Source organism: Neohortaea acidophila (assembly GCF_010093505.1).
Source record: "Neohortaea acidophila strain CBS 113389 unplaced genomic scaffold BDY17scaffold_9, whole genome shotgun sequence".
NCBI lineage: Eukaryota > Fungi > Ascomycota > Dothideomycetes > Mycosphaerellales > Teratosphaeriaceae > Neohortaea > Neohortaea acidophila.
This window is the reverse complement of record NW_022985518.1, coordinates 747,493-773,307: the sequence shown is the minus strand read 5'-3', so window position 1 is coordinate 773,307 and position 25,815 is coordinate 747,493. Positions and strand designations below refer to the sequence as shown.

General features: G+C 57.0%; 11 protein-coding genes across 11 annotated transcripts; 5 read left to right on the top strand and 6 right to left on the bottom strand.

Annotated features, from left to right (window-relative positions):
- Nucleotides 1–442: 442 nt before the first annotated feature.
- Nucleotides 443–2,983, top strand: BDY17DRAFT_312554 (Centromere/kinetochore Zw10-domain-containing protein; the record flags this gene model as incomplete). Its single annotated transcript, XM_033735634.1, has 1 exon — nucleotides 443–2,983. One exon carries the CDS (start codon nucleotides 443–445, stop codon nucleotides 2,981–2,983), a length of 2,541 nt encoding a protein of 846 aa, XP_033587282.1.
- A 675-nt stretch (nucleotides 2,984–3,658) lies between these two features.
- On the bottom strand, nucleotides 3,659–5,335 carry BDY17DRAFT_326590 (myosin-like coiled-coil protein-domain-containing protein; the record flags this gene model as incomplete). The annotated part of the gene is made up of 2 exons (XM_033737539.1): nucleotides 3,659–4,243; nucleotides 4,367–5,335. The coding sequence occupies 2 exons, from the start codon at nucleotides 5,333–5,335 to the stop codon at nucleotides 3,659–3,661; spliced, it is 1,554 nt and encodes a 517-aa protein (XP_033587281.1).
- A 153-nt stretch (nucleotides 5,336–5,488) lies between these two features.
- Nucleotides 5,489–6,387, bottom strand: BDY17DRAFT_198426 (uncharacterized protein). The gene has a single exon (XM_033730074.1). The coding sequence runs from the start codon at nucleotides 6,273–6,275 to the stop codon at nucleotides 5,643–5,645; it is 633 nt and encodes a 210-aa protein (XP_033587280.1). The 5' UTR covers nucleotides 6,276–6,387; the 3' UTR covers nucleotides 5,489–5,642.
- On the bottom strand, nucleotides 6,111–8,953 carry BDY17DRAFT_198611 (ATP-dependent RNA helicase ded1). The gene is made up of 2 exons (XM_033730075.1): nucleotides 8,414–8,953; nucleotides 6,111–8,348 (listed from the first exon to the last, which is right to left on the bottom strand). The coding sequence occupies exons 1-2, from the start codon at nucleotides 8,632–8,634 to the stop codon at nucleotides 6,500–6,502; spliced, it is 2,070 nt and encodes a 689-aa protein (XP_033587279.1). The 5' UTR covers nucleotides 8,635–8,953; the 3' UTR covers nucleotides 6,111–6,499.
- A 513-nt stretch (nucleotides 8,954–9,466) lies between these two features.
- BDY17DRAFT_255353 (peptidyl-prolyl cis-trans isomerase B) lies at nucleotides 9,467–10,215 on the bottom strand (the record flags this gene model as incomplete). Its single annotated transcript, XM_033731524.1, has 3 exons — nucleotides 9,467–9,702; nucleotides 9,767–9,968; nucleotides 10,027–10,215. The coding sequence occupies 3 exons, from the start codon at nucleotides 10,213–10,215 to the stop codon at nucleotides 9,467–9,469; spliced, it is 627 nt and encodes a 208-aa protein (XP_033587278.1).
- A 152-nt stretch (nucleotides 10,216–10,367) lies between these two features.
- Nucleotides 10,368–11,233, top strand: BDY17DRAFT_284699 (uncharacterized protein). The gene is made up of 3 exons (XM_033732098.1): nucleotides 10,368–10,420; nucleotides 10,471–10,782; nucleotides 10,840–11,233. Exons 1-3 carry the CDS (start codon nucleotides 10,418–10,420, stop codon nucleotides 10,882–10,884), a joined length of 360 nt encoding a protein of 119 aa, XP_033587277.1. The 5' UTR covers nucleotides 10,368–10,417; the 3' UTR covers nucleotides 10,885–11,233.
- Nucleotide 11,234: 1 nt separating this feature from the next.
- Nucleotides 11,235–13,980, bottom strand: BDY17DRAFT_270184 (uncharacterized protein). Its single transcript, XM_033731941.1, has 2 exons — nucleotides 13,232–13,980; nucleotides 11,235–13,182 (listed from the first exon to the last, which is right to left on the bottom strand). Exons 1-2 carry the CDS (start codon nucleotides 13,761–13,763, stop codon nucleotides 11,273–11,275), a joined length of 2,442 nt encoding a protein of 813 aa, XP_033587276.1. The 5' UTR covers nucleotides 13,764–13,980; the 3' UTR covers nucleotides 11,235–11,272.
- A 396-nt stretch (nucleotides 13,981–14,376) lies between these two features.
- On the top strand, nucleotides 14,377–17,526 carry BDY17DRAFT_255245 (Metalloenzyme, LuxS/M16 peptidase-like protein; the record flags this gene model as incomplete). Its single annotated transcript, XM_033731512.1, has 1 exon — nucleotides 14,377–17,526. The coding sequence occupies one exon, from the start codon at nucleotides 14,377–14,379 to the stop codon at nucleotides 17,524–17,526; it is 3,150 nt and encodes a 1,049-aa protein (XP_033587275.1).
- Nucleotides 17,527–19,534: 2,008 nt separating this feature from the next.
- On the bottom strand, nucleotides 19,535–22,520 carry BDY17DRAFT_326584 (small nucleolar ribonucleoprotein-like protein complex subunit; the record flags this gene model as incomplete). The annotated part of the gene is made up of 2 exons (XM_033737538.1): nucleotides 19,535–22,282; nucleotides 22,344–22,520. The coding sequence occupies 2 exons, from the start codon at nucleotides 22,518–22,520 to the stop codon at nucleotides 19,535–19,537; spliced, it is 2,925 nt and encodes a 974-aa protein (XP_033587274.1).
- A 165-nt stretch (nucleotides 22,521–22,685) lies between these two features.
- Nucleotides 22,686–23,705, top strand: BDY17DRAFT_302255 (nucleophile aminohydrolase). Its single transcript, XM_033734377.1, has 3 exons — nucleotides 22,686–22,830; nucleotides 22,885–23,042; nucleotides 23,095–23,705. The coding sequence occupies exons 1-3, from the start codon at nucleotides 22,697–22,699 to the stop codon at nucleotides 23,544–23,546; spliced, it is 744 nt and encodes a 247-aa protein (XP_033587273.1). The 5' UTR covers nucleotides 22,686–22,696; the 3' UTR covers nucleotides 23,547–23,705.
- On the top strand, nucleotides 23,706–25,569 carry BDY17DRAFT_302252 (uncharacterized protein). The gene is made up of 2 exons (XM_033734376.1): nucleotides 23,706–24,668; nucleotides 24,729–25,569. Exons 1-2 carry the CDS (start codon nucleotides 24,005–24,007, stop codon nucleotides 25,127–25,129), a joined length of 1,065 nt encoding a protein of 354 aa, XP_033587272.1. The 5' UTR covers nucleotides 23,706–24,004; the 3' UTR covers nucleotides 25,130–25,569.
- The last annotated feature ends 246 nt before the right edge of the window (nucleotides 25,570–25,815 follow it).

The window sequence follows — 25,815 nt, the reverse complement described above, 5'->3', positions numbered from 1 at the left end:
CCCGGCAGCGGCGGAAGATAAGTGGGATAGCAGAGATTGCGAGCGAGCAAATACTCCCGCGAGAGAGGAGCGGTTGTCGCGAGGAGGTGTCGCAGGATGAGTGAGCTGGTCACAGCTCGTGAGGAGTGGATGGAACCAGGTTGACATGCATCTGATGAAGCGACGAATTCCGCGATCTGCATACGTCAGATTTGCCGCGGCACTGGCACGTGCATTAGCCCAGCAGCGGGACGGCCCCATCCGCAGAGCCTCCTTATGTAATCCTGTTTCTCGACCTTGCTGTGCTTGCAGCTAGACAGCTCTCACCAATCGTTCCGGTCTGCCTCTCTGCCATCCACGCGCAGCTGGTGGAGAGGTATGACGGTCCTCCGAGTGTCATTTCATCCATGCACTGTCCCTAAAGGCTAGTCGCAAGTCCCAAGCACCCACAAAGTTTCCCAAAATGGCTGCGCAGGCAGTACTCGCATACATTTCCCTAAACACTTACCCCGACTCGGAGTCCATCTCAGCCTCCTCCCTCGCGTCCACGGACCTTCAATCCCTTCTCGATACTCTCCGTGCTGAACAAGAAACGACGCGCACCGAGATCCGCTCCCTCAGCAAGTCTACCGCCGGCGACATCGACGAATGGATCACCCAGGCAAAGACGCTGCAAGCAGACATTCTGCGCTCGCGTGAGACTGCACGTCAAATTGTCGCAGATGCCGAAGTAGGAAACGCTCTACAGTCGAACGTTGAGGAGCAGGGACGCAAAGTTGGCTTGTTGGAGGAGGAGCTGCAGTTCAATGAGACCCTCACTGGAACACTCGAGCATATCCAATATGCGAATGGCTTGATCGATCGTACGCAAGAGGATGCGGCCAGAGCGGATATCCCGGGCGCACTCCAGGGACTGGAAGACGCCGAGGCCAGCATACTGGGCCTTCAAGCGCTCGCAGAAGGCCCTCAATCGTCAAGAGCGCTGGAGTTACTCAACCAACGAATGGATGAGCTGAGGCATAGCCTTATCGAGACGACGACCGAGTTCTGGAATGCATTCGTCTCCGTAAATGAGGAAGAACGGTCTATGCTGGTGTCAGGACGTGGCTACAAGGCGCCGGGGGAAAACATCGCTGTATCGGAGCTGAATTTGGATCACATTCTCGTCGCTGCTCGCGGGTTGGGACTCTTGCCCTCACTCGTCCAGAAGCTTGCCAAAGATATTGAACAGAGTACCCTCAAGCAACGCCTGGTGGTAGACGAGGATGAGTTGGTTGCAACGATCACCATCTCGAAACACACAATGTCCGCTAATGGCAAAAACGGGGATATTACTGTGAGCTCTCTGTTCGACGACTTGAACGACATCCTGGACTTCCTCGCTACCCACCTGCCCGACGCCGTCACAGTCCCGCTGTCCGACTTTCTCGTACCCGCAATGACTAAATTGTTGGAAGACGAATGGCTCGATGCGGCCATTCCCCTGAACATGGCGGAAATCGCTCAGTTCACATCTATTGTCGAGGATACAGAAGAGCTGGCTGAGCGGATCGAGGGCTACGGCTGGAATGGTGCAGGAACGCTACGACAGTGGGTGGAGAATGCGCCTCGCACTTGGCTTACGAAGCGGCGGGAGGCTGTCCTTGGACATGCCCGGAATCTCGTGTTTGCAGGCCTGAGTGAGAGGACTGCTGTTGAGAGAGTGGAAACAAGAGTCTTGAGTCGAGACGACCCTGCTTTGCAAGGACCGGGCGATGCCACTGGGAGCGAAGATGCCTGGGATGAGGCCTGGGATGACTCGGAAGACAAAGCTGGCCCCGCCGATAACTCCCCAAGGATCCAAAAGGATGTCCAACTTGGCGGTATTCCGGATGACGACGACGACACGAGCGCATGGGATGTTGAAGAAGATGCCGACGAGAAGTCGGAAGATCCTGACGCCAACGGGGATGAGGAGGATGCTTGGGGCGCATGGGACGACGAGGATGCGACTTCAAAGCCAGCCTCGCCGGTGGTGGCTAGGAAAGAGCCTGCGTCCACCAGAACAAACGGCACTCAAGCCGCGGCACCGCCAGCGGAGCAAGAGATGACACTCCGCGAAACCTTCACAGTCTCCGCGATCCCGGATGGCATACTGCAACTTTTACAACAAATCATCTCCGAAGCCGAGACGCTTGCTGGGCCTGACTACTCAACGTCTCCTCTCGCTGTTGCGTCACAAGCTCTCTACACTCTTCCGACGTTGGCTCTAGCCATATACCGCGCAACAGCGCCGACCGCCTACGCCAAGGTGGATGTGGGCAACATGCTTATCTACAACGACTCCCTTCGCCTGGCAGAGCTGCTACGCGTATGGCAAGACTCGCGACCCCAAGGTGTTGGCCGACTGCGTCTTGACAACGATACGGTCGCGCTCGAGACTTTCGCAAAGAGAGCCTACTCGTCTGAGATGGAGAGTCAACGCACCATCTTCCGCGACATCCTCGACGGAGCGCAAGGATTTGGGAACTGCACTGTCCCGCCTTTCAAACAGGAATGTGAGAGCGCAATTGACGGGGCAGTTGCAAGACTGCGCGATGTGCACAAGATGTGGAAGCCGATACTCTCGCAGGGCGCGTTGCTGCAATCCCTCGGCTCCCTGCTTTCCACCATCACCACCAAGATCATCTCCGAGATCGAAGACTTGGGCGATATCTCCGAGGCGGATTCGCACCAGCTACACGCACTCTGCACGCGCGTCACTTCCATCACAGACGTCTTCACGCAGAGTGGTGGGGAGGGAGAGCAGGATATGACATTCGTATACTGCGCTACGTGGCTCAAGTTTCAGTATCTCGCGGAGGTGCTGGAGAGCAGTCTGGCGGACATCAAGTGGATGTGGCGAGAAGGGGAACTGAGTCTGGAATTTGATGCGGACGAGGTGGTGGAGCTTGTGGAAGCGCTGTTTGCCGAGAGCGAGTTAAGGAGGCAGGCGGTAAGGGAGATTCGAGCTGGAGGACGGTGAGAAGGACGAGGGGAATTTGGTGTCTACCCGACGATTCTCACTGCCATGTGGAGTCTTGGCTGCAACACATCTCTGTAACAAGGCTCCACGAGTTCCTCTCCTGTCAAGACAATCTCGCTTCATGTAGATCCGCTCATGTCCTCAGAACAGTAGTCCGCCCCCCTTTAATCTCGCGGGAAATAAGGCAGTTCTGAATGCAGTCTGAGGTGGAGGGACATACGCAGCTATCGCCGCACACCGGAAGAACACCAAGCAAGCAAACGCGCACCACCGAAAAGAAACGGGGTTCACAGCTCGACGGGCTTGGACTCAGGCCAGCAGCAACGGACGACGACGCATGCCTCCTGTCAATCTTGCGCTTTTCAAGGTGGAACCTTGGGCTAGTGACCTCACGGTAGTGGATGATCCCAGAAAAGGGTGCTACGGTGGGCGTAGTAATCTGTTCTTGCAGCGCGGATGATGAGAAGAGGAGTAGAAAGCAAAATGGCAACTGAAATGGTCTTGGGAATTCATGAGGACAGTCAAGCGTATGCCTCCTCCGGATTGGAAAGACAACGGGTGAAGAGGTAGGACAAGGAACGGTGGTTCTTTGGTGTGTGATGTGCGTAGTTAGCGAGTGTACAAGATGCCACAAAAATTCCGATAGGCCAAAAGGGTAGAGAAAGGCGCGGAGAATCAATGCCTCGCCCCGTTGACCGCCGCACCGTTGGGTTGTTGTTGCTGCTGCTGCGATCTCGCGGGCTTGGTGCTGCTGTTGCTATTGTTGCTGCCGTTTGGGAGATCCTTTGGCTGCGATGGCGGCGGCGGGGGCGGAGGGCCGTATTGTCGAGGGGGTGGTGGGGGATGTTGCACGTCCAAGCCGTCATCCTCCGTGTCGTCATCGTACTCGCCCTCCTCATCTTCGTCATACTCCTCGTCCTCGTCGTACTCGCTCTCCGTCTCGCCTTCGAGCGCATCGTCGAAATCGGCACCGGGATCCGCACCCCCAGCAGTCGCTCCAGCCGCACCGGCATACCCGCCCGTTTGCATCGCGCGGCAAAGCCTCTTGAGCTTCTCGTTCTCCCGTGTCAGGCGATCGATGCTCTGCTGGGACTGCGACCGCTCTTCGGCCATTTGAAAGATGTTCTTGTTAGTGGCCTCCTGCTTGCGGGTCAGGTTGAGATTCTCCTTCTCCAGGCGCTTAGTCTTCTTCGACATCTCCTCCATCTCCTTGCGGAAGGTCAAGAACAGGTCATTGCTGTTGTTCAGTGTGTCTTCGACCTGCTTTAAGGGTCAGTCAGTGACTAATGTATGGATGGCGCCCGTCCCGAAGCAGCCAGCGAGCAGCAAGCAACTGTGATGTTACATGTATTCGTACGATCATCCACCTCGTCCAATACGTACCTGCTTGAACTTCTCCACGTATACATTCAATTGTCCTCGCAGCTCATTCTCGGTCTGACTGAACGTCGACACTTGCCGAGTGAGCTGATGGCTCTTGCTCAATTCCGACTCTTGCGCCTTTTTGAGCTGATCGTGCCGAGCCATCTGGTATGCGATTTCAAGGTCTTTGGTGCGTAGGAGGGAGTGGAATTGTAGCTCGCGGAGTTCGTACTGCTGGAGGAAGGAGGTGAACTTCTCCTTGAAAATCCGGTCCTGCTCGAGGTCTTGAATCTGTCGTTCCGGCGAGCGTCGGTCGGTGAGGACGTCCTGCACGTCCAACAGCATCGTCTCCAGCTTCTCCTGTAATTCCTCGTTGCGCTCCGCCGACTTCTCCTTCAGGTCTTTGTTGTCCTCTTTGAGCTTCTTATTCTCCTTGGTGAGGTCGCGGCTCAACTTCTCCAGCTTCTCCCGCAGGCCTCGCTCGCGTGTGCGCTCCTTGCCCAGCTCCTCCTTCTCCTTCTGCAGCTGATCGCCGCGCTTTTTCGCCTTGACGTGCTCGCGCTCCACCTTTTTCATCTCGCTCAGCAGCTCGGAGTACTTGCGCTGCACCGCGTCCAGCTTGCTGTTGTGCGGCTCGAGCGTGTTGAGCAGCTGATTCAGGTCACGGTTGGCCTTCTTCACCTCGGCTTCAATCTCCGCCGCCTCGTGCGCGTTCTCCGTCGACGACGCTTCGAGCTGGGAGATCTTGGAGAGCAAAGCTTTGTGGGCGTCGGCGGGGTCATTGGAGGTCGCGCCACCCTTTTTGCCTTTTGCCTTGCCCTTGGTCGGAGGCGGGAGAGTGGTGGGTGGGGGAGGAGGCGGTGGAGGAGGCGCATGCGCCATGTCAGAGGTGGAGGCCTCGCGGCTGTAGTCTGGGGTGGATGTAGTGGATGCATTTCGCGAGCTGTTCGCCGGCAGAGGGGCCTGGGCTTGGTTCGCCACGGCGGCCATTGCGTCGGAGGGATAACAAACTGGTTACTATGCCGTGGAGAGATGGGAAATGCGCCGCCCAGGCGGAGAAACGGGGGGGATCGTGGCGAGGGCCGAAGGGTTTGCAGGTGGAATGAAGTCACGAGCCAGCAAGTGCAGACCTTTCGGGCTTGGCATCCCTGGACGAGGGCCGAATGTCGCCTCCGCCTCTGCTCTTGCCTCTGGGTGCGCTCAAGAAGATAATGGATGGAAGGGACGGGGGTGCAAGAGAGTGGAGGCGCGTGGTGAGTGGATGGATGGTGGAGAGGGTGCGGTGCAGGCGGGAGCATTAGACTTTTTGCCCTCCAACCGTGCTTGCCGTGCCTGCAGCGGGATGGCAGCAACTCGTGGGATGGATGGGGGGGCCATGACGATATGAGTTCCACCACCACCACGCCCTCGCCAATGAAACCACCTGCGAGAGACGACACGACGGGCAGGTGGAGAGTCTCAGAGTCAAGAAAAAACACCATTTGCGTAGTCTATGGAAAAGCACTTGGTTCGCAGCATTACGATCCCGCACCCTCATGCAAATCATTCCATCCTTGTTCGGCGCTCTGCCTCCCCATCTCACCCGTCGTCGGGTAAGGGGAAGCGCGCAGGTTGCTCCCAGCCCCATCCGTAAGTAGTCTATCTTGGATATCATCTGAAAGCAACAATGTCGTGGTATTCGGCGTCTCGCACCCCACACTGGAAAGGCGTGACCAGGAAGCGTCCGATTGTCGGACGGTGCCAGCAAGCTCCCAGCCCCAGTGCAAATGCAGGTCGCTCTTAACGCCGATGATGGATGATGCAGGATCGCTTGTCGAAAATCAAAAACCCAGCAACATAAAAGAAAAAGAAACCCCCTCCACGCCGTGCCAGCCAAGGCTCGCACTCTCCGCGTAGAAAAGCCCGCCCGCCCCTCTATTAGTAACGCCATGTGATGTGAAGAAGTTGGTGAAGGAGTCGGGATTGTCCGTGATGAGCAGCGGCAACAGACGATCCGATGGAGTCAGCCGGAGGCGATGATGCAGTGCAGAGTCGATGCATTCGCCGCTGCGTCCTCACTCGAACCGGTCCAGTCCAAGCAATCGAAGAAAAGCAGAAACGCCGTCGGTCCGGTAGCAGATCAGAAGCCAGGTCTGTGGGAGCCATTCGTGCAGTCTACCACCAGCTGTTAGGGCCACCGCCGCCGCTGGGGTTGCCGTAGCTGCCGCCACCGCCGCCCATGCCACCGGGACCACCGTAGCCGCCGCCGTATCCGCCGCCGCCGTAGCCTCCCATGCCCATTCCACCTCCGTAGGCAGGGCGCTGTCCGCCTCCGTAAGAACGCACGTCCTTCATGGCGGATGTGCCACGGCCACGACCGCCTCCACGACCACCGCCACGACCGGAGCCGAATCCGCCGCCGGTGCCCTCACGAGCGATAGACTCCAAGAAGCCAGGAATCTCTTGGTTGGCTTCCTTGAGAAGGTCGATCAGGTCGCGCACCACGCCACGGTTGCCACGGTTGAAGAAGGCCGTGGAGATACCGGTGTTGCCAGCACGTCCAGTACGACCGATACGATGGACATAGTCGTCGATGTCGGTGGGCAAGTCGTAATTGACGACATGTTTAACATTGGGGATGTCGAGACTGTTCAGAACGCAGTCAGTATAATGCTCATGAGAACGATAAGGATAAATGATGAAAAGAAACACGTACCCACGAGCAGCGACAGCAGTGGCCACGAGGATGGGGCAACGCCCGGTACGGAACATCTCGAGGGCGCGTTCACGCTCCCTCTGCGTGCGATCACCGTGGATGGACGTTGCCGGGAAGCCTTGGTTGATCAAAAAGTCCGAAAGAGAGTCGGCCATACGCTTGGTCTCGACGAAGATCAGCGTCAGACCAGCGCCATGCGTGTGCAGAATGTCGAGCAGCACACTACGCTTGTCGCCATCCTCCACATACTCAATCTTCTGCGTGATGTTCTCCGATGTGGAGCCCACACGTCCGACAGAGAGGAAGATATACTCTCGCAAGAAGTCGCGGGCCAGCATCTGGATGTCACGAGGAAAGGTGGCCGAAAACATGAGCGTTTGGCGGTTGGCAGTCACCGGCATGTCCTCTCCCTCCACAATGCGGCGGATTTGGGGCTCGAACCCCATGTCAAGCATGCGATCGGCCTCGTCGAGCACGAGGTACTTGATGTTTGCAAGAGAGATTCTTCCGCGCTCGATGAGATCGACAAGGCGACCGGGAGTGGCGACGAGCAGATCACATCCACGCTCGATCTGACGGAGCTGGGATCCGATGTCTGCACCGCCGTAGACAACGCACGGCCGCACCCATGAACGATAGGCGAATTTGCGGGCCTCGTCGTAGATCTGGGATGTCAACTCGCGGGTGGGTGCCAGGATCAGGGTGGTGGGGTAGGCTTTGCGCTGTCGACCGAAGCCGCCGCCGCCTTGAACAGGAGCGGCGGATGGTCCAGTGTGGTATCCCTGCGAGAGGATGGGGAAGAGGAAACCACCCGTCTTGCCTGAACCGGTCTGAGCACAAGCCATGAGATCACGGCCGGACATGACGATAGGGATGGAGTATTTTTGAACGGGCGTTGGCACCTTGTAGCCGGCCAGGTCGATGTTGGTGAGCAGATGGTCATCGAGAGGAGGGTTGGTAAAGGCATTCACTGGCTCGGGCACGCCTTGTCCTGACGCTTCCACCGGGATGTCGTCGTATTTCTCGAAGTTGATGCCGGTCTGTTGTTTTGACGGGTCGTTGGCAACGCCAAACAGCTCACGCTCAAGGCGAGCGTTGGGGGGACCGGGAACGTGTTTGCCATCCCTCCACTGTCCATCTCCTGAGCCCATGGGTCCGCGAGAGGGAGCTGAGCCTCCGCCGCCGCCGCCATAGGCATTACGATCGAAGCCACGGGGCAGCTGTGGGCCGTCGCTGAAGTTGCCACGGGGGGTGAAGGCTTGGGCACTGGCCCAGTTGTTTGCGCGAGGGGCATCGTCGTGGAACCCGCTGCACGTCAATCAAGTCAGCCCAAGTCCCGAGCAGATTGTTGGGGGAAGTCAGAGCCAACTTACTTTGGTGCAGCCCAGGCACTGCTGTCCAGTCCGTTGCTCATGGGGGCAGGGCCGCCGTCGAAGCCGTTGGGCTCGGCGGGTTGAGCAGCAGGTCGGTTTCTGAGATGTGGGGGGATGTAGGCAGCACGCTCGGAGAAGCCGTTCTGCTGCGGACCTCCGGACTGAGGAGCGTGCTGAGAGTCCTTGAGGGACAGGCCGTTCATGTTGAGGGAGTCAGCCATGATCACGTCTTGTTTGTGGGTGGTGAGTGATGGTGTCGACTGTCAGGTCGTGGGGTGTTTGAAAGTGAGTGAATGAGGGTGGGTGAGGGAGTGTGGCGACGTTTGTATGAATGAATCAAGCGTCTCAGTGAGCCTTCAATGAGGCCGTGAAGAGACAGATGTGGGGGGGCTCAGATGTGGGTGCTCTGAGAGGAAAGAGGGGGTGTGAAGAGTGGGTAGACAAGAGAGTTGGTTGTTTGATGAGGGAGGGTGTGAGCAAAGAGAAAGGTGGTGCAGCTTTTCATCATCGCCACAGAACTTTCTCTCGAAATTTTGGGAGAAACAACGCTAAAATCCGGGCTTGTCCCGGCTACTCCCGCTACCTTTAAGGTGTCCGGCGGAGGAAAGCGCGAAGGGCAAACTCAGGGTCGTCGGTAGAGGGCAGGATTTGATTGGTTCGTGGCTCCATGTGCTCCATGTCCATGCAAGTCACGTGCTCGATGGGCAATTAGACAGCACAGCGATATCCACATTCGCAGAGTTAAAGGAGAGAAGACGCCTCATCAAATCATGTCGCGGATTGTATGTGTACGCTACGGCAACATTCTCGCCTTCTCATACGCTCCATGTCTCCCAGCTGGCTTGGATCGTCGAGGGGCATGAGCCCGCACATACGCAACACACACGCCCACAATGACCGCGAGAAGAGCAAACTTCGTCAACCAGCCCAGGCCGGCAGTGGAAGCGGGCGTCTTCGCAGCGTCGAGCACTGCATCGAGCACTGCAACAAGTCAGCCACACTCCGTCCGTCTGCCACGCATGCCAGTACGTATACCACCGATCACGTACTGGCCTAAAGTTCCGCTCTAATACCTTCGTCAGGCACCTCCAGCTCCCCGCTCTTGATAATCTTGACCGCCTTGACGGGCTTGTCTCCTGCGCCCTTCGCGCAGTTCTCAATGGCCTCCACCACGCTGTAGCCCTCCAATACCTCGCCGAATACCACGTGTTTGTTGTCCAACCAGGAGGTGATGATGGTGGTGATGAAGAACTGGGAGCCATTGGTGTCCTTGCCGGCGTTTGCCATGCCTGTGTTGTCGCCGTCAGCTTCCGCTCCCAGTCATGCAGTCCGGACTGCAAGCACGACACGTACTCAGGAGCCCTTTCTTGGTATGCTTGAGCTTGAAGTTCTCGTCGGCAAACCTGTCTCCGTAGATGCTCTTCCCGCCAGTGCCATCGCCCCTCGTAAAGTCGCCGCCTTGGATCATGAAGTCCTTGATGACGCGATGGAAGGTCGAGCCTTCATACCCGAAGCCCTTCTCGCCGGTAGCAAGAGCGCGGAAATTCTCGGCGGTCTAACGTATCACTTATTAGCAAAGAAACCCTCCCGCACAAGCATTCCATTGAATCTACCTTGGGCACAGTCCCTCCGTACAGACCCATCACAATCCTTCCAATCTCCTCGTCGCCATGCTGAATGTCGAAGTAGACCTTGTGCGTGATCTTGGGGCCTTTTTGGGCTTCGACCGTCTGAGCAAAGTAGAGGAAAGAGGCCGTACAGACCAGCAGCAGAGTGATGATCAGCTTTTGAAGACTCGCCATGTTGAGCAACGTTGTAGGTGAAGGCAGGAAGGGAAGAAGAAGCTCGGTCAAGGGGGGCTCATCAATGGACAGCTGGTCTGCATGGATTTCTTGGCGTTCGTGAATTGCGGCTCGAGCGTTTCGAGCTGCAAAATGAAGAGCCACCACCACATCTCCCTCTTCCTCGACTCAGGTACCCTTCCAACCCCCTTCAGCAGCAGAAATGGTAAGTTCGATCCATCAGTAAGCGATTCTACCCATCCTCATTCCCCACAGGTCTTCATATTCGGCGTCAACTTCCCCGAAAGTCGGCTGGTCGCCCGCTCCCTCCAATCCTTCTACGGCATCGGACCGCAGGTCTGCACGCGCCTGATGGCCAGGTTCCACGTGCACAAGACGGCCAAGGTCGGCGCACTGAGCGACCGGCAGATCAACGACCTGGCGGCGGAGCTGAGCACCATGACGCTCGAGAATGACTTGCGGCGCCAGCTGCAACAGAACATCAAGCGCTTGAGAGATCTGGGAACGTATCGGGGGCGCAGGCACGCGATGAATCTGCCAGTGAGGGGACAGAGGACGAGGAGTCAGGTGAGATTACAGAATTGCATGGTACTTTTGGGAGTGGAATGCTGATGATGTGGGCAGATCATGACGGCAAGGAAGCTGAACAAGATTGAGCGGATAGGATGAGCAATGCACCGTTATTGATCGGCGGCATCATGATGAGGGACGGCATGCGAGTCCTCGAAGGGGCGGTCGCGTTGTCATCCCGTGGATGAACCGGCTTCAAAGACAAACCCGAGAACATTCACCATCAATCGTCTCGAGGAGAAGGGAGAATGATTGAGTACTCCGGAACTCGTGCGATGCGCGAAACGAGACCACACTGCAGGGCTACTCACCCGCTCCCAGAGGAGAATGCAGCGCCGGAATGCCACTTTGGATCCGTTGACTGTGGGATATCGCGACGGAGCACATACGTACGCAGCGGCATCAGGCAAATCACAGTATTTACTGTCTATAGCATATCTGACACGACTATCCTCTCATACAGCCTCGGCCCTGGTAGGCCTCAATATCACGTGTCTTCTCCCATCACCTCATCCTCATAAGTTTCACTTTCATCCGCATCCACTTCTCCCAGGAGCTCTCGATCGACATCGTCCAACTCCGCCGCTCCGTCAATCTGATCCAAGTCCATGGGATCGGGCTTGCTCTGCTGATTGGATCTTCGCCCCGCACGCCGCTCCGCACGCTTGACAGCTCCCTTCCCTTTTCCCCCTCTACCCTTCGCCTTCTTTGCACGTGGACTTTGATGGGCCGGCACAATCTCCATCCCATCCTCCTCCATACTCGGCTCCTTCATGATCCGTGCGCGTCGAGATTCGCGCGACGCTCGACCTTGCTCCCATTCCCGCATCGCCAGGCCCGGTTGCGTATTTTCATCCCACCGCTCCAACCGCCTCCCACACTTCCGCATCGCCCCCGCCATCCCTCTCAACTCCTCTCCGACATCGTTCGCCTCATCGGGCGCTCGCACAAAGCCCGCGTACAGCACCCTCGGCCGCATGCGGGCTTCGATGTCCTCGATGCCATCCACGTTCTCTTTGCCCTTCGGCAAGGATGCAACGTCCTCACCCTTATCTACACGGTCCCTCACTTTCCGCGACCTGATTGCTTCTTCTTCCGAATCGTAGTCGACAGGTACGACACGTACGCGTGCCCACGCTCGGAGGATAGCACCTTCAACTTCTCGCTTGTCGCGGGCGCGGTCATGCAGTTTGCGAATGCGACGATCGAGATTGTAGTCGACTTGCTGTTTACGGTGACTGTTAATGGCCGATTGGTGTTGCGTGAGACCGCGGAACCGCTTCTGGCTGTGGTAAGAGGCCGTGGGGCCAGGAGCACCATCAAGGGTATCGGGCGGATCGGATGGAAGCAGATTGCCCCGAGTAGTAGTGAGCGGGGTTGAACGTGATGTCTCTGCAGCGAAGGTAGCGTGATTGGGGTTTGGTAACAACGGAACGGGGTGTCCTCGTTCGTCCTGTGGTCGCACCGCGCCGGCGTCTTTGGGTCGATTGCGCCGCCAGTTGCCTCGACCAGGGCCCTTCTTGGGAGGTGCAGCGGGCGGTGACATTTCGGACATGGCGTCTTCGTTGTTCAACAGATTGTTGATCCGCATGTCCCCCGGCGGTTTTGGGCCCGCCCAATTTCCATTCGGGGAGGGAGAGCGAGTGTAGTCGCTAATGGTGTCTTGACGCGTAGTGGCCTGTCTGCGGGCAGAGGAAAAGGTCGAACCCCCGGTGCGCCACATTGAATCGCTCAACTCATCCTCCGAGTCTAGGGCCTGGCCCACCCCCGACGACACCAGGCCTTTCTCCTTCCTCGGACGCCTTGCAGCGGTCATTGCTGGGCTCGGCTCGCTTGCGAGAATGGCGGTGCGCTCCTTCTTCTTGACCTCGCCGTAGTATCGTTCTTCTTCCGTGTCCACGTTCTCGAGTGCGGCTTGCTCTTCCGTCAGACTCTCCAACGTGGGCACTTTCAGCGGCATGACATGCGCATCTTTCTTCTCCCCTTCGCCGAACTGGCCGGGGCCAAAGGGGTTGTTTTGCGAGGCTTCGTAGGTGAAGTCGCTCTCGAGATACCACCACAAGAGCCACAGGAAGGCTGTTGCCCTGCTTTTACTGCTCAACGTCGATCTCATGACCAGGTCGAAGAAGTCTCGCGGGGGCTGGAAGTGGACCTCGCTGATTTTGGGGGCGTATTGGCTCATGACGAAGATCAAGTTGACCGGGTTTGTGCGGGGGATGCTGGCGGCTTTGATCTCTTCGATGGTACTCGGCTGTGGCTCGTCCTCGGTTGCGCCTTTGAGGATGGATTTGAGGCGAGGAGCATCTTGCAGTTGCTTGTATGCATTCGGTTCCTGGTGTGCTTGGAGCGCGGGAATGGAGTGGTAGGTTCGAAGCTGGGCACGCATTTCCGGGAAGACTGGAGAGTTGTCAATTAAGAAAGTAGGGGAAGATGGGGGCAGACGAACAGTTCAGAGTGGTGTTCATCCTGCCCACGTTGACCAGCAGACAGACCATGGCCATGCCAATGCGACCCTCGGTATCCTGCAGAAGTTTATCCTTGAGGATCTTGCTGCATTTGCTGCTCTTGGCCATGGCGTCGATGTAGATTTCGGCAAAGGTATGGCCGGTGGTGCCGTCGGAGTACTTGGTGAAGCAGCGGTGGTCGTCGTGGAAGACGAGATGCAGGAAGTCATACTGGATGTCTTTTCGCCACAGCGGGATGCCGTCTTCCTTCTTGAGGTGCTTCATCTTGTTTCCCGAGTAGACGGAGGAGACGCTGCCGCTGGCATTGCGTCGCGTGGAGGCGGTGGTAGAGGTGTAGACGGCGTCTTTGGGCGGTGTTGTTTGCTCCTCTGCAGTGACGGGCGCGGAGTCGGCAGGGGGCGGTGTTTGTCTGGCTGGCTCTTCGCCGCGCGTGGGCGGAGGGCTGGTTGCGGGTGCTTGCTGAGGGGGAGGCTCGGGCGCCGGGTCATCGAGGATGTCTTTGATGGCCGACATGGTTGAAGAGGGCCTCAATCATGACGACGTGCAAGGAAGGTACGATGGGGGGGTTTAGGGAGGGAGGGAAGGCACGACGTGGCGGGCATGTGAAACGCGAATTGTTCAGAGCCAGTGCACGCCTGCTTTCGCTCCGCGATCCCACGACGGGTAAAAGGGAGCAAGTCGGCCTTCCATAACCGTACATTCAATGCGGTATATCGTCCGTGCGTCGACTTGGAAAGGCTGGTGACGGGGACGGGCTCGACTGGCTGATGATTGCAGACTATCTCTCTATCCAATGGAAAACATCTCTCAGCACCGAGCGTACATCAAGTCACATTCGACCCAAGCCCTTGAATCGATGACAGACGACTTCATATTCACTCTGTTCTCGTCAATCGGACATGCATGAAGGAATCTACCTGCAAGGCAGAGGAGTGACAGCCTCTCTCCGCCAGGCACCCGCGCTTGGCCAGTGCACGAACTTTTGCCGCAGCTCGACAGCAGTCTCGACTTCATCTTTCCATCAATCGCCACGCTTCCTCTCGCCGTTGTGAAAGAGGGCTGAGCTGGTCATCGCCGTCTACCTTGATTCCCTGTCAACCTTGGACCACTCTGGAAGTCGCCCAGGATGCCGGCCACCTCAGCGCACAAGTCGCACTTTCGGACAATCCAAACCATTCATCTCGACTATGCCCCGATTACCGTCACCCAATATGAGTCCACGAGGACGGGCATGCGCGTTGTCGTTACCGACCAAGCTGGACCCAAGGTCAACGGCTATTTTGCTCTCGCCACCGAGATTCACGATGACTCAGGCGCGCCTCATACCCTCGAGCATCTCGTCTTCATGGGTTCGAAGAGCTACCGCTACAAAGGCCTGCTCGACAAACTCGCAACCAGAGCTTACTCCACCACCAACGCCTGGACTGCAACGGAGCAGACCGCCTACACCCTCGACACCGCGGGCTGGGAGGGCTTCGCCCAGATCTTGCCCGTCTACCTCGAGCATGTCATAGTCCCCACCCTCACCGACGCCGCCTGTTACACCGAGGTCCACCACATTGACGGCACGGGCCAGGATGCTGGCGTCGTGTACTCCGAGATGCAAGGCGTCCAAAATACCCAGGAGGACCTGATGCAACTCGCCGCCAAGCGACTCATGTATCCCGCCGGCAATGGCTTCCGCTACGAGACGGGTGGCATGATGGAGCAGCTCCGCGTGCTGACCGCCGATCGCATCCGACAATTCCACAAGGAAATGTACCAACCCAAGAATCTTTGCCTGGTTCTTACCGGCGAAGTCAACCACCCACAGCTGCTACACATTCTCGATCAATTCGAAGATACCATCCTCGAAGATGTGCCCTCCTTTGATGCCCCTTTCCATCGCCCCTGGACCGAGTCCAAACGCGCACCCGCGTTGGCGAAGACGGTGGTAGAGACGGTCAAGTTTCCGGAGGAAGATGAGTCCATGGGCGAAGTGCTTGTGGCTTTCTTCGGCCCCGAGTACAATGATCACAAGGAATGCGCTGCGCTCGGCATCCTTCTGATCTACCTCTGCGGCTCATCGATTTCCGTCTTGGAAAACACTCTGGTGGAGAGGGAACAGCTATGCAGCATGATCTACTACAACACCGAGCCCCGACCCAACCTCGCCATCGAGTTCCAGATGAGCGCCGTGGAGACTGGAAAGCTGAAGCAAGTCGAGCATCGTCTGATCGAACTCCTCGGCGAAGTCGCAGCCAACGACCTGGATATGGCGTACATGCACGACTGTATTCGAAGATGGCGCAGGCAGATCAAGATGAAATGCGAAGGCGGGAGCTACTTCTTTGCGAACCCGGTCATCGAAGATCACCTCTTTGGCTCCCGAGATGGTCGAGATCTCAAGCAATTGGCCACTCTCGACGAACTCGATGCGCTGGAGAAATGGAGCGAGAGCGATTGGAGAGGATTCTTCAAGAAGTACCTCGTCGACGCCCACCACATCTCGGTGCTGGGAGAGCCTTCCAAAGAGCTTTCCGAGCGGATCACTGCCGACGAGAAGGAGCGTGTACAAAAGCAAAAAGAACGACTAGGCGAGGAGGGGCTCGAGAAGCTTGGGGAGAAGCTGAAAAAGGCACAGGCCGAAAACGACAAGCCTATTCCAGACTCTGTCCTGGAAGAGTTTCCGGTACCCAGTGCGAAATCAGTGCACTTCATTTCCACCACCACCGCTCGCGCTGGCCTTGCACGAAAAGCAGGAAAGCCTGGGGATAATGAGATTCAACGACTGATCGACGAAGATGATCACGACTCGCCGCTGTACATTCACTACGAACATATCCCTTCCAACTTTGTGCGCATCAAGCTGGACATGTGCACCGCAGCGATACCATTGAGGCTAAAGCCCCTCATCTCATTATACATGATGAACCTCTTCACGACACCGGTGTACAAGGATGGAAAGCGGATGGAGTTTGAGGAAGTAGTTTTGGAACTGGAACGGGAGACAGTCGCATACGGCGTCGATTCGGAGAGTGCAAACTACGAAATGTTGAGCATCGCATTGGAAGTGGAACCGGAGAGCTACGAGCGCATTATCGGCTGGTTGCGCATCCTGCTGTTTGACGCCATTCACGACGCGGAGAGACTCTACTCCTCGCTCACAAAGCTGCTTGCTGATATACCCGACGAGAAAAGGAGCGGAGACAGCATGGTGTATCAGGTCACGTCAATGATCCAATACAAGCCGGAATCGAGCGTTCGGGCGCGGAGTACGCTGGCGAAAGCGGTGTATCTACGGCGCATCCGCAAACTGCTCAAGGCTGATCCGAAGGCGGCGATTGCGCAGTTGGATGAGCTGTGCAGAGCCTTAAGCCGACCGGAGAACTTCCGCATCTTTGTCTCGGCGGATATCCAGAAGCTATCCAAGCCCGTGTCGGCGTGGAAGATGCTCATCAGCGGGCTCGAGACCGGCAAACCACTTGAGCCGCTCGATAACCGCAAGGCGCTGCTTAGCCAGGTTGGTAGATCGCCGGGTCATGCGGCTTACATCATTCCCATGGCGGCCATCGACTCGTCTTACGCTTTTCTGACCGGCAACGGACCCGAGGGGTATGATCACGCCGATCTACCAGCCTACATGGTGGCTCGAGCGTACATGGACGCCGTGGAGGGTCCGTTATGGGTGGCGGTTCGCGGGACGGGCTTGGCCTACGGCACGGGATTCTCGATGGCGGTGGAAACGGGCAAGCTCCTGTTCCGCATCAGCCGCTCGCCCGACACGTTCAAGGCTTTTACTGCGGCCAAGGAGCAGGTTGAGGGGTACGCGAGTGGGAAATACGAGATGGACAAATTCGCACTAGAAGGTGCGGTCAGCGAGATTGTGCTCGGCATGGCCGACGAGCAACCCACGTTTGCCTCGGCGGCGGAACACAGCTTTGGCAACCAGGCCATTCGAGGCATCAGCAAGGAGTGGAACCATCAGATGCTGGGCAAGGTGCAGGCGGTGACGCCGCAACAGGTGCAAGAGGCGATGCGGAAGTACATGGTGCCCATCTTCCGGCCCGAGTCGTCGAACTTGGTGGTGACGTGCGCGCAAATCATGAAGGACACGCTCGAGGCGGGCTTCAAGGAGTACAAGCCGGAGGTGAGGACGTTGGAGAGCTTCGAGGATGATTATGGGGCTCCGGAGGTGGAGGGCGATGACGATGACGGGGAGGAGGAGGAGGATGGTGATGATGACGACGACGAAGACGAGCCTATGGACACGCCGGAGAGCGAGGAGGAGGATTGATAGGATGATGACTGCAGGCACGAAGCACATGACCAAATGTGCGACCCGTTGGGTAGCTGTGTCTATCTAGTGAGACGCACGGCCTATCCGACGGAGCATAGGCAGTAGAACCCCAGGGCTCCCTCAATTCCGAGGCACCACTCCGTACTCGTTTCAGCTCTGCGTAGCGACCGTTGAGTATGACAGCCTCACCAACGCCAGCGGCGAGTCCGGGCCAAGCAAGTGTACCTGTTGCCATATGCTCGACCGGTTGGACCCCGATTGCGATGACGTCTTTGGTGTGTGAAGGGATGGAAAGATGCAATTGCATCCGCGTGACTTGTTGTCTCCCGCTCCTAGGCAGAAGGGGGTCGGGTGCAGCAGGGCGCAGCGGTCGCGGCCCCAATTTCACTCAACTCACGATTGGCCGGCTAGCCGCCCTCGGCATTGTTGTCGCTCATCCACATACCGGCACGGCAGTAAGAGTAACACATACGCAAGACACCATACGTTTCATCAGGTTCCATGCAGGAACCAACTTGCAACGAATAGATGGCCCGTCAAGCTGATGAAAGGTGGTGTTGGGAAGGTGTTGGCTGTCGCTGGGGACAAGTGGAGCCTGCGGGGCCTCAGGCAGGCACCCGACTTCATCTTCCACAGCCCCCAAAGACTCACGCATCCAGCGACCTCCCACTCCGCGCCACCTTCTGCCTAGTCACGAGTCGCAAATGCGAACATACCGCACTTTACAACCCCCTGCCGCCTGTGCCTAAGCCTCATCGTCCCTAGATCTTCCGTCTCTGCCTGGCCTCAGCAGTCCTGCATGATGGCCTGCTCGGGCTGTCGCTTGTTAGACTCACACCTGCACTACGGCGCGCATGTTGTTCCTCGTGAGCCTCTCAGCGTCCATGAATGGCTCTTGCTGCTCTACAGTCACCGCACTAGCGTCGAGGTCAGTCACGCATTCGTATTTCTACTCTCCCTTATTCATCCGGACACCCCGTCCTCGCATACTGTCTCCTTGCTCTGTCCCCTACCCTGCGTCGTGTTGAAGAGCGAGCCATATAATAGGCGCTTTCGCCACTGCATGACCACACTAATCCTATCTGCCTCACATCAGCCCTACGCTAAAGGCCGCTGCTTTCGTCCGCAGGCGAGGTGGATGAGAAAGATTGTGTGACGTCCTCGGGCTCATGAGCAGATGGGCCGAAGGTTTGCAGGGCTCCCTGAGGCCGCCATTCGCACTGCCATTCATGGCGATGATTCATTCAGGCACCCTCCCTCCTCCCGATTCTGCCTTGCACTCGTCTGTTTCCTATAAATCCTCATTTCCCTCCTTTCGTTGATTCTTTGTTCTGTTCATCCTCGCATCACAACGCATCGCGTACGACACAGCATCACTACACAGTCAAGCCACTGTGCACACGCCTAAACCCAAAGCTTTGCAAGGGTGCTGCTCCCCCAACACTACCGCTCACCGACTACATTTTCCGTCATTCGAGAATAAATGGTCCGCTACATCACACTCCCCATGGACGCCCGGGCTCCCGCCCGTCCACGACCACCCAAAACACCCCAGCCGAGAGACGACGGTGCACATCGTTCTGTCGTCTGCCATCTCAACGCCGGTCGAACTGCATCGCGCGGCCCGCAACCTCGAGATCCACCCAACGGTAACCGCCCTCGACCTCGACATCTTCACAACGCTCGAGTCTACTATGGAGGGGACAATCAGAGGCAGTGGCTTTGAAAGCTATGGCTGTACAGGTTCGTGAAGAATCTTGTCCTTCTATTGGCGCATGCAGTGTGCTGACTTGGGTTGATATAGGTTCGGATATGTATAGTATGATGGATACGATGGACCTCGGGAATCATGTCAGGATATACTTGCAAGTTGCTGGGACGGCGGGATGGTCTTGTAGCAGGTCAAAGCACGTACATTATAAATAGTGGCTCGCTGGGATAAAGGATGTAGATTGTGTACAGAGATGTACACGATGCAGACGACAATCGTCGATTTTGACACCGATCAAACCCTCATCATCTCTACATCTCCGTTTGTCAAAGCATGGCCATTTAGCAACGCATCATCACCAGCACCACCGCCAACCTCATCCATCTGCTCCAAAGTCCAAAGCAGCACAAACCTCTCCTCCGCCGCGCGATCCAGCCTCGCATAATGCCGCTCGGTGTACGCCTTCAGAGCATCCACCACGTCCTTGACGCCCTCCTTATCCCTCCCACCAGTGCTCAGCTGAGCCATGGAATCCACGAGTTCGTCCTCCCCACCTTCTTCCCCCCCTTGCCCAATTGCCTCCCGAGTCGCCAGCTTCCGCCTTCGTTTCCGCAGATTCAAAAGTCTGTCTTTGGGGTACAAACGTAGCAGGGCGAAGAGGATGTGCTGGGCCACCAGGTGCGTGCGAGCATTCGCGTTCCAGTCGCGGAGCCGTTTGAGGAGGATCCATAGCTGTCCGTCGCTCAGCGCACCGATGACTTCATCGACTTCCTTCCTGCCGGTAAAGCTGCCGGACTCTTGTGGGCCATTGACCACCGCCGTGAAGAGATCGAGCAGTCTTTTCGGGTGGTTCAGCTGGAGTGCTAGCACGATGGCTTCGCGGTAATTGTTCGCGCGGATGTGATTTTGGAGCTCCTGGTCTTGCTCAATTCGCGCAGTGGCTTGGGTTGTAGCTTTGAGAGCCGTGGAGGCCGTTGTGTCGGTCCAGAACGTGAGCGTGCTGTCTGCCGAACCTGATACGAGTTCTAGCGGCGGCGCTCGTTCGACAGACTCCTCATCTTCGTCCAGCATTGTTTCATCTGGAGATGTAAGCTGCGTTTGCTTGGTGAACGTGGAGGCGGGTGAAGGTTTGACTGCCAGCGCCCACACCCTGTCGATGTGATTGTCCAGTGTAGTCGCACACTCCCCTTGCTGCACATCCCAGATCTTGACCAGACCATCCCCGGCGGCACTGGCAACCTGCACAGCGCCTCTCCCCTTCTGGCCATCTGCGGGAGCGGGCAGCCAGACGACTTTCAGCACACTGTTCGCATGCCCTTCAAAGGTCCTCAGACAGGTGTAGTCAGCTAAGCTCCACACTCGAACACTCTTGTCTCCGGATCCAGTCACAATCATCCCTTTTGCGGTGCTCGCACCCCCGGCCTCGTTGGTCGTGATCTGAGACACTGAAGGCGGAGAGAACGCGACAGCCCACACGCCTCTCTTGTGCCCTCGCAAGACACCAATTGCCTCTCCGTTCTCGACATCCCATATTTTCACCGTGCGATCCTGAGACGCGGAGGCAAAGAGCGGATTTGAGTGGGAGTAGGACGTCGATATGGCATTGATGTCCTTGTCATGGGCTTTGCGGGTGTAAGACGCTCTTGAGGCCTTGCCTGATCCAAGCGCAGGCACTTCCCAGCGTTTGACTGTCTTGTCTTGGCTTCCAGTGATGAGGAATTTGGGCGGATGATCGAGAGGGTTGGTGTGTTCCTTCGAGCCTTGAGGTGGGGTAGATCTGGGCAGAGAGACTGCACCAATACTCTCTGCATGTCCGGTAAATGTAGCGTAGCAGGTGTAGGAGTCGTTTGCGGGCTCAAGTCGCCACAATCTGGCGGTGTTATCTTTCGCTCCCGTCGCAAGCCAGTGTCCAGACCAGTCAACGTCAAGGGTAATGATGATGTCTGTATGACCCTTGAGAAGGGCAACATCGGCTCCAAAGTAAGGCCAGGCGGTGAGGGAGTCTGCGTCGGCATCCGACAGGCGACTCTCATCAATGGAAACGATTCGAATATCATCGAGGTTGGTCGCAAGAGCAAGCATGTTTCGCTGTGGCCCAATGTACGCGAGGTCGATGACTTCGTCATGTGTGCCGGAGATGCGCCTGTACACTGGTAGAGCGGCCATGCGACTGGGTGAAGAATCGGACTTGTACAAGCCCCATGCATGCAGCTTCAACGTCTGGTCTGCGTGCACTGACAGCAAAGACGAGAGTTTGGGGCAGTTCAACACTTGGACCACGGCATCTGTTTCGCCTCCAGCAGGCTGGGTTTCGGTGATTTCCTGAGAATCACTGGTATTCCACACCCGTATCACTCCCCGCTCGCCAGCGGTGTAGAAGAAGGAATCTCCGACGAAGCCCACGGCTTCAATCTCCTCGAGTATGGGGATGGTAGCATGAATCTTCCATGTCCTCGAATCCCACAGCATTACCGTCTTGTCTCGACTCGCCGATGCGAGGAGCTGCCGGCCGGGGGTAAAGTCGAAGGCGCGCACCACTGACGCATGGGCGTCGAGAGATGCGACGCTTTTGCGCTTGTGCAGATCCCAGATTCTGATCTTGCCGTCTTCGCCTCCCGATGCCAGGTGGAAGCCTGGACTCCCAGCGTCCCCCGCGGCCTCTGCTTGACCCTCAATCTCATGACTCTTCCGCTTCTTACTGCGACTCGTTGGCTGAACATCGGTTGAATTTGGCACGAGGAAGAAGGACAGTGCAGAGATGACGCCGCTGTGACCGTGGAACGTATGCGTTGTGAAGCCAGCTCTTATATCCCACACCTTGACTACGCCATCTGCACTGCCAGTCGCGAGGAGAGAGCTGGTCGAGTCGACGGCTGCTGTGACGATGGGGGTGGTGTGCGGTTTCAGGGTTCGCAACAGCTTTGCGTCTATGCCGTCATCCAAAAGTTGCAGCGCATAGATGCGCATGGACAGAGAGCGAGAGCATATTACAAGGTATGAAGCGTCGGGAGTAAGGGCAAGAGTGGTGATGGCCTCGCCGTCCTAACCGTCTGCGTCAACGTGAATTCGCAAGATGCCGGTAGTCGCACAAGAAAGAACTTACCCCTCCAATGCGTGCGAGGTGTCTTCCAGTGTCCAAGTCGGACAGCAAGGCTTCTTCGCCCAAACATGTAGCCAGGATTCTCCCATCTTCGCTGAGGGCTACGGTGCCGCCGGTATAGATGGGTTGGAGGATTCGACGAGGCTCGAAGGTCGTCTTGGTGTCGAGACTGAGGGCCATTGCGTGCGCAGGGTCATGTCATGCTCTGCGTGGTCTCTTGCTTTGCGACGGGCATCCTGGACGGCAAGAGATGTCATGCCTCGTCGCATTCACATGTCGTCAAGCCGCTGCTCTGAACTTTTTTGACGAAACGCTCGGCCGACTTGCCCTCCCGGCGCGATCCTGCCTCTGCGTAGATGTCGCCAACCGTAGAGACAACCTTACCTCATCACGACCGCGTCCTCAGCTTCTGCCTCTGGCTTGGGCAGCTCCAAGAAACACTTCCCTCCGATCAATCAACTCACCCACTCTCAACAACATCATCAGCCATGTACGTATCCACCGATAGCCATACGGACCGCATCTTCTAACATCGACTCATCAGGGAGGTCTTACTTGGAATCACGGGCAAGGACTTCTGCATCGTGGCCGCTTCCAAAGCGGCCATGCGAGGCGCCACCATCCTCAAGACCAGCGACGACAAGACTCGCCAACTCAACAAACACACCCTCATGGCCTTCAGCGGCGAGGCGGGAGACACAGGTAGATGAACCTCATCCCTCCCACCCTGTTGCATGCTCACCGCCCTCCGCAGTACAATTCGCCGAATACATCCAAGCCAACATCCAGCTTTACAGCATGCGCAACGCCACCGACCTGACCCCTCCCGAGACCGCCTCCTTTGTGCGCAGCGAACTCGCCAAGTCCCTGCGCTCTCGGAACCCCTACACCGTCAATCTGCTGCTCGGCGGCTTCGACAGCCGCACCGACTCCCCCCAACTCTACTGGATCGACTACCTCGCCTCCTGCGCTGCCCTCCCCTATGCCGCCCACGGCTACGCCCAGTACTACTGTCTGTCCCTGCTGGACAAACACCACCATCCCGACATCTCTTTCGAGCAAGGCATGAAGATTCTACGAATGTGCACGGATGAACTGAAGAGACGTTTGCCCATTGACTTCAAGGGGGTGGTGGTCAAGGTTATCACCAAGGATGGCATCAGGGAGGAGCCGTACGAGGACGACAAGCAGATCTATGCGCCGTGATTGCGGCGACGAGAGGGGATTGCTGTTCCAGCAGATGGGAATGCAAGCGCATGGCGTTGGGAGCATAGGGTTCACCATCTTGCATTGACAGGTGGGCAATGGACATAGATCGTCGTGAACGGTCAAATGGCATGTATCATCCGCTTCATCTCTCCCTGTGTGTGCCTTTGTTACGCTGTCAACGTCCCAGAGTGAATGCAATCGCATGCAAGTCCCGCCCTGCCAAGCCGTGTTCCTGCCTCCTCCCACGATCGCTCCTTCCCTTTCAAGCCAGCTTGTGCGCCCGGCCGACATCATGCCGCGAGTCACATGAGTTCGTCCTCAGGCCACATGCCAGCCGGTGCGATTGCCAAGCTTCCAAAATCCCCCTTTTTACACACTCTTCTCACTCACCCTGCCTCTCGTCTTCCCCTCACTCTTTCACACTCCACCTGCCGTCACCTTCTTCAGCATCCAGCATGGCGACGCAAGACCTGTATGCACAGCTGGAGACCCAACACTACACCATTGTCCCAAACTATGACCTGATCGTTCGCGCGATCGAGCGCGAGGAGTCTGCACGCGACGAGATCGGCAGCGATGGGCATGTCCATCGAGTGTTGGAAAGCATCCCGAGGAAAATTCACGTGTTCAAGGTCGCTCGTGCCGTCGTTTCCAGCAGCTCAACATACTTCAAAAAGCTCCTCAATCGGAACAGCGCCTTCAGGGAGAGCGCTCATCATTCTTGCATTGACCTCCACGAAGACCATCCAGAAGCCATTGCTGTGTGGTTCCAGATCATGCACGATTCCTCTCCCGGCGACTCCGCAGCGATGAAGTCTGTAACGATCAAGACTGTTTGGGAAGTCCTCGCGGTTGCACACAAGTACGGTTACGAGCCTGCGACGTCAAAGCCAAAGACATGGTTTGCGGCCTGGTACGAAAGCAACGTCACTTGGAGCGTGAACACTCTCGACTTCCAGGATCATCAGATGCTGCTATTCCCATGCCACACTTTCGACCATGCGGTTGGCTTTGCCGCGACTACCAAGTATCTGGCCTACCACGCGACGGGGCACATCACAGAAAGAAGACCCGAAGGATTCGAGTACGATCATCTCCGGCTGGACTCTCGAATCATTCGTAAGTGATGTTAGGGGGAAACCCGCCGAGCTGATCACTCCGCTTACCCATAGCCATCAGAGCAACTGAACGCTGCAAAAGGGCGCCTGAAGACCATTTTACACGGTAATAGCGACCGCCGACGAGAAGGCATCTACAGTCCAATGGATCAGATCCTAAGATTCGCCCGTTGCAGTTGCAAAGAGAAGAGTCTGTTCGGGTACATGAAAGCTCTCATGCACACGGGAGCCTGGCCTCTTGAGATCGTCTGCCAGTACAGCTCAATGGACAAGATTCTTCGCGGGCTGGGAACATTCGAGCCTCCCGAGAGGTCGAATGACGGGTGCAGCCAATGCCAGAAGCGGTTTGGCATGATTGTGCGGGCCGTTGTGCTAAAGACCAGAACGTACTTTGATGGATTGTGTCTTGGTATGTTCCATTGCATAAAGCTTCGGTGCAATTCACTCACCGGTTCATGCTAGACTGCATGTCCATCTCCAAGCCTAAGTTCGGAGGAGATACAGACGGAGACTACTGGGTACATGCGCGGCAGCATGGCAGCTGGGATGCGAAGTGCAGGATCCATCACAAGCAGCCCTCGTGGTACTTCTCCTTCATGGGCCGAGCGGAGAAGATGATTGAATGGAAGGAAAAGCAGGCACGAGAGCACGAGTACTGAGGGCTTCCGCGATTCGAGCACATGGAGATGAAGGGTCGTGGATGTCATCAAACACGGCCAGTTGCTAGGCGGGCGCGGGGTGTGTAAAGAAGAGTGGCCACTGGCTTGTATCAGAGACCAGCTCTATGGAAACGGCAGTGATGCATATCATGCCAGAGTAGTGAGTGGAGTACGATTGCAACGAGAAACACGTGTGCATATGTTGTTCTTGTCGAGTAGCATGTGGATGCGTTGGATGCACGGATGTCTCAAAGCTCGCGCCATGTCGTCGCCGCGCCGCGCCGCGCCAACGCCCAAACGGGCAGGATGACGTCGATGATGATGGCGCACGGGAACGTGCAGCGGAGATGCAGCTCCAAGCCACTCAGCGCTGCGGGCCAGATGCGAGGGGGAAACTTGTCGTTCTGCTTCCACGTCGCTTTCTCCTCCTTCTGCATGCACTTCACGCTGACGAATCGCTGCCCCTAACCACCCTCGCGCCCATTCGCG

Bases quoted from the DNA above. Each gene is read 5' to 3' on its own strand.
- BDY17DRAFT_198426 (XM_033730074.1), bottom strand. From the start codon at position 6,275: ATGGCGTTACTAATAGAGGGGCGGGCGGGCTTTTCTACGCGGAGAGTG.
- BDY17DRAFT_198611 (XM_033730075.1), bottom strand. From the start codon at position 8,634: ATGGCTGACTCCCTCAACATGAACGGCCTGTCCCTCAAGGACTCTCAG. The intron at 8,349-8,413 runs GTAAGTTGGCTC...ATTGACGTGCAG, and splicing joins AGTGCCTGGGCTGCACCAAA to CGGGTTCCACGACGATGCCC.
- BDY17DRAFT_284699 (XM_033732098.1), top strand. The intron at 10,783-10,839 runs GTGAGATTACAG...TGATGTGGGCAG, and splicing joins GACAGAGGACGAGGAGTCAG to ATCATGACGGCAAGGAAGCT.
- BDY17DRAFT_270184 (XM_033731941.1), bottom strand. From the start codon at position 13,763: ATGTCGGCCATCAAAGACATCCTCGATGACCCGGCGCCCGAGCCTCCC. The intron at 13,183-13,231 runs GTTCGTCTGCCC...ACAACTCTCCAG, and splicing joins GATGAACACCACTCTGAACT to TCTTCCCGGAAATGCGTGCC.
- BDY17DRAFT_302255 (XM_033734377.1), top strand. From the start codon at position 22,697: ATGTCGCCAACCGTAGAGACAACCTTACCTCATCACGACCGCGTCCTC. The intron at 22,831-22,884 runs GTACGTATCCAC...TCGACTCATCAG, and splicing joins TCAACAACATCATCAGCCAT to GGAGGTCTTACTTGGAATCA. The intron at 23,043-23,094 runs GTAGATGAACCT...CGCCCTCCGCAG, and splicing joins CGGCGAGGCGGGAGACACAG to TACAATTCGCCGAATACATC.
- BDY17DRAFT_302252 (XM_033734376.1), top strand. From the start codon at position 24,005: ATGGCGACGCAAGACCTGTATGCACAGCTGGAGACCCAACACTACACC. The intron at 24,669-24,728 runs GTAAGTGATGTT...CATAGCCATCAG, and splicing joins GCTGGACTCTCGAATCATTC to AGCAACTGAACGCTGCAAAA.